This window comes from Sinocyclocheilus anshuiensis, unplaced genomic scaffold (genome assembly GCF_001515605.1).
Source record: "Sinocyclocheilus anshuiensis isolate Anshui unplaced genomic scaffold, SAMN03320099.WGS_v1.1 scaffold457, whole genome shotgun sequence".
NCBI lineage: Eukaryota > Metazoa > Chordata > Actinopteri > Cypriniformes > Cyprinidae > Sinocyclocheilus > Sinocyclocheilus anshuiensis.
In genome coordinates, this window is record NW_015537939.1 from 1,232,028 (window position 1) to 1,238,736 (window position 6,709).

A 6,709-nucleotide genomic window follows, 5' to 3' on the forward strand; every position below is an offset into this window, starting at 1 on the left:
TGAAAACAAGAAGTGATATGGGAGCACACTTCTGCATTTTGAGTATCAGATCATAAAAAGGCATAGGCTAATTTAGAATTTCACACCATGATCCAAGACAACTTTTTTTATATATAGGCACATTATCATATCAATAGGCTATCATTCATTGTCTGCTGTGTTAATTAGGCTATGCAATTTTGCTAGGCTAACTTTATTTATTTATTTTCTTCATAAATAAAATTTCGTTGAAAATAGTTTTTGTTAAACGTAAAAAAAATATTTAAAACTAAAAGTGAACTAAAATAATGTCATTCCACATCATAGGCTATTGTTGGTTTTATTTTCAAAATACTCTTGCATGTATAAACGGCTCCTATCAGTGATTCAACAAGCAGCGTGAAGGTGGGAGATGTGACGCTTGTAATCCAATTGCTTATCAGCAACAGACAAACATTTCACCTTTTATTTGTCGCTCTTGGCCAAATAGAACAGCGAAAATACATGTGAATGCAGTTTTACCGATTATACGGTTATGATATGTTTTGTTTACATTTTATGAAATTAAAAAACGTATTTTCTTAATGAAATCTGATGAACGGAGTTTTTAAGCATGTATAAAATAGCCTACCTCTTAAAATTGGCTGTTCAATTTGTGCACAATAAAATGGATTTTCCCACGGCTGTCTAGAATTTCAATATCAAGAAAGCTCATTAAGTGCATATTACTGAAACAAAGTTTACATAATGTGGCATGAATATAAAACACATATGAATACATAGTGCTATTTGCAATGTAAATACTCAACATGCATAAGAGAAAGCTGGATTAGCCTATTATGCATTTCATCTTATGAATTTCCTAAAGTTTTACTTAAGTTACATTTTTATTCAGATTAAATGCATGATTTGTGTACTTTTGGAAAATGCAAATATATACAGATACACCTCACATTCCCAAACACGTCCTCACCCAATGAGAAAACCAAGTTCATTCACAAATTCACCGTCAGCTGTGGCTTATTGTCTCAGGTGACCAATAGGAGAGGAGATGGTCAAGACCCCAGCCTCCAACTCCGATTGATTAGGAAAACCTGTGCGGGGACAGGATCAGAATTGAGATTTGGAAGAGTTGGTGTTGGTGAGTTTCTAGCCCGTCCTGAAGGCCTAATTGATGGCTGTCACACCAGGACTGCGCACATTTCCACACAAGCTGATATTGGGACGCACAGTTTGAGGCTTTGAAATTTAATTTGGTTTACAAAGTCTGGTATTTCTACAAGAGCATCCTGGCATGGAGCTACTGATCGCCGTTTATTGACTATCAAACCAACAGCCTCAACGCTTTCTTGCTTGAAATCTACAGAACTTTTTTGTGAGAAGATGACAGAGAGACCGCAGAGCCCGACAGAAGTGGACTGCAGACCCTACGAGGTCAACAGGGCCGTGTACCCTCAAGCGACGGGCCTGGATGGACTTGGCGGTGCGTCTTTGCAGTTCGCGCACGGCATGCTTCAGGATCCAAGCCTGCTTTTTAACAAAGCCCATTTCAACGGAATCAGCGCTGCGACACACCAAACCTTCTTCCCATTTTCAGGCGATTTTAAAACGAACGATCTGCAAGGTAGTGATTTTGCGCAACCCAAACACTGGTACCCGTTTGCTGCACCCGAGTTCACCGGGCAGGTCGCGGGAGCGACGACAGCCACCCAGCCGGCGAACATCAGCCCGCCTATCGCTGAAACCAGGGATCAAATCAAGATTCCAGCTGAGGTAAAAACCGAAAAGGATGTTGATGAATACACCAATGAAGAAAACAAGCCGACGTCACAATATAATCTCACACCGGGGATATCATCCGTGCCCACCGGGGTGAATTATTACACACCCTGGAACCCCTCGTTTTGGCCTGGACTGCCCCATATTACGGCCCCCGCTAATATTTCTCAAGCTCCCCCGACACCCTCCGCATCATCCCCATCGCTGTCTCCATCTCCACCCGGAAACGGGTTCGGAAGCCTGGGTTTTTTCAACGGAGGCTCCGTGCAAAACATCCCTTCGGCTCAGGCGCAAAGCGCAGCCAGGAGCAGCGGCTCCTCCAGTGGAGGGTGCAGTGATTCTGAGGAGGAGGTGAGGGTTTGACCTAAATGAAATTTTAATTTAGATATACCTTTTTTGTTTGTGGGTATAATTTAACAACTTTCCATTTCCATTTTTAGGAGAATCTGACTACAGAGGACTTGGAGCAGTTTGCCAAAGAGCTCAAACACAAGCGCATCACTCTGGGTTTCACGCAGGCAGACGTGGGGCTCGCGCTGGGAAACCTCTATGGTGAGTTTGAAGTAACCATTATATAAACTTACGTATGAAGAAACAGTTTCAAGCTAACTGTTTAAACGTTTTTGTGTCTAGGCAAAATGTTCAGTCAGACGACTATCTGCCGCTTTGAGGCTCTCCAACTTAGTTTCAAGAATATGTGCAAACTGAAGCCGCTGCTCCAGAGGTGGTTGAATGAGGCAGAGAATTCCGAAAACCCTCAGGATGTAAGTACACTACATTAGCCTACTGTAAAGGGCGCTCAAAAAGGCGACCCCTGTCGTTGAACTTGATCATATTTTACCTCGGTCACCTGTTTACTTGGACACGCGGTGACCGGTTAGTATAGAATGCTAGTGTAGCCTTTTAGTATGCGAGTTGAAAACTGAAAAGCTAATCAGCGTAAACTACATACTGTAGTATACAGTGAGCTTTTTAAGCTTTTCAGGTGTGTGCTACATTACACCATTTCACCCTTCACCAGTGTTGGGAAGGTTACTTTGGAAATGTAATGGGTTACAGATTACAAGTTACCCTATTTAGTGTAATTATTTTAAGTAGCCTACTATATTAAAGTAATGCAACTGATTACTTTTGGATTACTCTTCTAAATTTCTAATGAATGTTTTCAACTCTTAATCATTTTCATACATTTAAACCAGGCAGGGTTAACATTTACTATTGTAGTACTACATTGAAATATCAAGCTACAAGATGACCTGCAAAACTTGCCGTGTTTTTGCTGTTCATTATGCAATACATATTTGACCATTCAATTCAATGATTGACTAAGCATAAAATGTTCCAGAAATGCTTGCATAATTGCACATTTAGTTTGAATCTCTTATTTCAAACATATGTAGAACAAGTTTATTGTGCCTCATCACCTATTCTTCGATATATTCCAGATGTACAAAATTGAACGGGTGTTCGTCGACACAAGAAAGAGAAAGCGGAGGACCAGTTTGGAAGGCACAGTCCGTTCTGCTCTGGAGTCGTACTTTGTGAAGTGCCCCAAACCCAACACTCTGGAGATCACGCACATATCTGATGACCTAGGCCTGGAGAGAGATGTAAGCATGCCTCAAAGTCTTTGGATCCATCATATTTAGAGCCTCTAGAACCAATTTGACCTAAACTGTGTCCTTTTTTTCTTTAGGTAGTACGTGTGTGGTTCTGCAACCGTAGACAAAAGGGAAAACGTCTAGCATTGCCCTTTGATGACGAATGCGCTGAAGCACAGTATTACGAGCAGAGTCCACCACCTCCGCCCCACATGGGTGGCACAGGCCTCCCAGGGCAAGGCTATCCTGGACCAGCCCATCCCGGAGGAGTCCCTGCCCTATACATGCCATCCCTCCACCGACCGGAGGTCTTTAAAAACGCCCTGCACCCTGGACTGGTGGGTCACCTCACCAGCTAAATTTTATAGAAATGCTCCAAGCCAAGCTATGGATCAAATCGGTCATATGATTTATTTTGATGTAAACATTGCATCTGTTTATTTGGTTCTTTCCATATGTGCCTTGGGACGCTCTGATTGCACACTAGCAGTCTGATGGATCATTGCATAATGGGTGCCTTGTTCAACTAATGTGTTTGCACATGAAGCCATAGGTTCAGATATGATTTTTATCAGTTTTTATTACTTTTTGCTCCTGTATCAATTTGTAATGTACATATGTTTGTTTTATTGTTCAATATTTGATGATTCCCAAAGTATATTTCCATATTTGTCTCCGTACTTTGTAGTTTTTCTCCACCTTTCTGTGTGAACTGCCAGCAAATTCAAGATTTCATGAGCTTAATTTTGTACTACAATTTGGAGGAGACCTTTTTTAGATGGTTTGCAAAGGACATCAGTCACTGTTCTTTTTTCTCTAAATGCTTGCACTCTCCCATCTTCAACTGAAAATGATTCTAGGTGTAATATCTTTTTATCAGGGTGATAGATGAAGTTTGCTGCCAGTTTGAAAGCCTCTCTGTGGAGGTCATGTGCCTTATCTTTTTGGTGTGTTTATTATGCATGCTCATGCAATGTAAATGAAAGCCATATTTGATCATTTATTGCTCAACACATACAATATCATTAGGTAGCAATTAAAACATTTCCATTGGCAGTCACTTCTTGTTTATTTATTTTTTACAGATGAAGTTCTTGGTTTAAAACTTTGATCATGTTTTATTGTATATCAATGAGCTTACAATTCAATCTAAACTTATTCACTGCAAAGAAAAAAAACAACAGTTTGATATGGGTATTGAGTTTTATTTGCATTTAGCATTTTCCCCCCCAAGCACACATCTATGACCCACCAGGTTTTTTTAAGAATATTTTAAAAAAAATTGCTGGTTTGCTTGCAAACATTTTTCATCATTCAAGAATCCATGTACACAGGATATAAAAGCATGTTGACAGGAGAGGAAGCAAGGTTTGCACATTGTGGTTTCTGTTTGGCACCATGGTCCTAGCAGTATAAATCGCAATAGAACTTCTGTGTTTTTATACTTGCACAGGTGCACACCAATGCTCGGTGCTGTATTTATACATAAATGGTGCTGCTGATGCTGTCAGTATGAATTCAAATAAATACTGCATCATGTAACCTGTAAAGTGCTTACGGACTACTCACACAGGACGTTTTTGCATTCCACTGCACTGCTTTCCCATGGAAACATGCACTAGATGGGCGCATTTGCGCTTGTTTTTTATTCAGCATTTCACACGACTAAAAATATACCACAAGTTAACAAGTTTAACTTTTAAAAAAAGCATATATTTAGACCTTGCATTTTCCAATGTTCAGCATTTTCTAAAGCAAGATCTAAAGAAAAACAGAAGTACATTAAAGGATCAAGGTATTGCAGAATTCTTACCTGTGCCTTTGGGGAACGTGTCTTGTGGGGAAGACCGCAGCTGTCGAGTCCCTCGAGAAAAAAATGTGATGTGGAGGATAGGTGGAGGCCTGTCCTGTCATTTAATGATGGAAAGATTTGCGAAATGTCTTGTAGGAAACAAGGGCTTCCTGTTAAGATCACTCTAACTTTGTTCTTCCTCCCTTTCACGTCTTCCCCTCCCATTTTGCATCGCCCCTTGATCATTAAAGCATCAAACTTGACACATGCCACATTTCCTCATTAACAGGTCCAGAATGTAGAACATGATGTTATGCCTTTCAATGTAGCATTCCTTCTAATAAATGTCTGCTTGATGTTTACTACCTGAAAGGGCATTTAATATTCAATTCAATTCAAGTTTATTTGTATAGTGCTTTTTACGATACAAATCGTAATGCGCATTTGATCAGATATAACTGCAGTCCAAGATTATGAGATCATAGGAGAAAATGATTGAATGTCCTTTAAAGCATTGATTTTACTACAAACTGTGGCTAAAAGAGCAGAACGAGTGAGAAACTTGGCATTAGCTTTTTCAATTCTGTATGTATCAGTGCGTGTATCAGTGTCTGTTGTCGTGCGGTTGTGGTTTCTGAACTGTGTGCCGAGGGTACTAAAATACTACAGGAGGAGGAAGTGAGTATTAGCCAAACTCTTCGCCTTACGCTCACACGTTCATCCTCTCCTTGTTGCTGCCTGTGCTTTTATTTAAATAGAGAATTGAAAAGTGGCTGTTGCAAACCTTAATGGTTAATTTCCCATAAGAAAAAAATGTAGAAATATCCTGAAAAGTACGAAATTTGAGTAAAAACAATGTGATATCACTGTTGGTCATACGAAAGCAGGTTGCATGAAAACATACGAATGAGATTGTAAGAATTGTTTCATAACTGAAGAATTTTACAACATGAATAGTCTTCTGTTATTTTATGTGAAGCTTCTTTGAAACAGTCTAAAGCTCTGTAAATGACTTAAAGACAAGAAAACAGATGAAACATTCTAAATTCATGTTATTAGTATTAAAACGTGTTTTTTCAGAACCCTAATTACATATTTTTGACTCTCACTTTAAACTACAGACCCAGCATTGCATCACAGACCTAATGAAAATATCAGCTGATATATATATATTATAAATGCTGATGTTGGTTGACCAACATGTTCTTTCTTGGGAAGTGGTTGACCAATGCTGTCTTGCAGTATTGTTGTCATTTAGTCATCCTCATTACAAACCTGTATGACTTTATTTCTTCCATAGAACATGAAAAAAGCTATTTTGAAAAATGTATTTTTTGTTGTTGTTCATAAAATGAAATTCAAATGTTGTTTTTGACCCCACTGACTTTGCATGGGCTAAAATATTCTTCAAAATATTTTCATTTTTGCTCAACAGAAGAAAGAAAGTCACGTTTCCATTTTGTTTTTGCTGTGACCTCAGAATGTTAAAAGCTGTGGGAAGTTGTGGCCTAATGGTTAAAGAGTTGGACTCGTAACCCAAAGGTTGCGGGTTCGAGTC

The 6,709-nt window shown here is 39.3% G+C and overlaps 1 protein-coding gene across 1 annotated transcript; it reads left to right on the forward strand.

The window, feature by feature from the left end:
• The first annotated feature begins 1,055 nt into the window (after positions 1–1,055).
• LOC107661567 (POU domain, class 5, transcription factor 1) lies at positions 1,056–4,077 on the forward strand. The gene is made up of 5 exons (XM_016451214.1): positions 1,056–2,109; positions 2,199–2,310; positions 2,392–2,522; positions 3,204–3,368; positions 3,455–4,077. The coding sequence occupies exons 1-5, from the start codon at positions 1,363–1,365 to the stop codon at positions 3,716–3,718; spliced, it is 1,419 nt and encodes a 472-aa protein (XP_016306700.1). The 5' UTR covers positions 1,056–1,362; the 3' UTR covers positions 3,719–4,077.
• Positions 4,078–6,709: the final 2,632 nt, after the last annotated feature.

Coding starts and splice junctions, on each gene's coding strand:
- LOC107661567 (XM_016451214.1), top strand. CDS start 1,363: ATGACAGAGAGACCGCAGAGCCCGACAGAAGTGGACTGCAGACCCTAC. Junction 2,523..3,203: donor ATTCCGAAAACCCTCAGGAT/GTAAGTACACTA, acceptor GATATATTCCAG/ATGTACAAAATTGAACGGGT. Junction 3,369..3,454: donor ACCTAGGCCTGGAGAGAGAT/GTAAGCATGCCT, acceptor TTTTTTCTTTAG/GTAGTACGTGTGTGGTTCTG.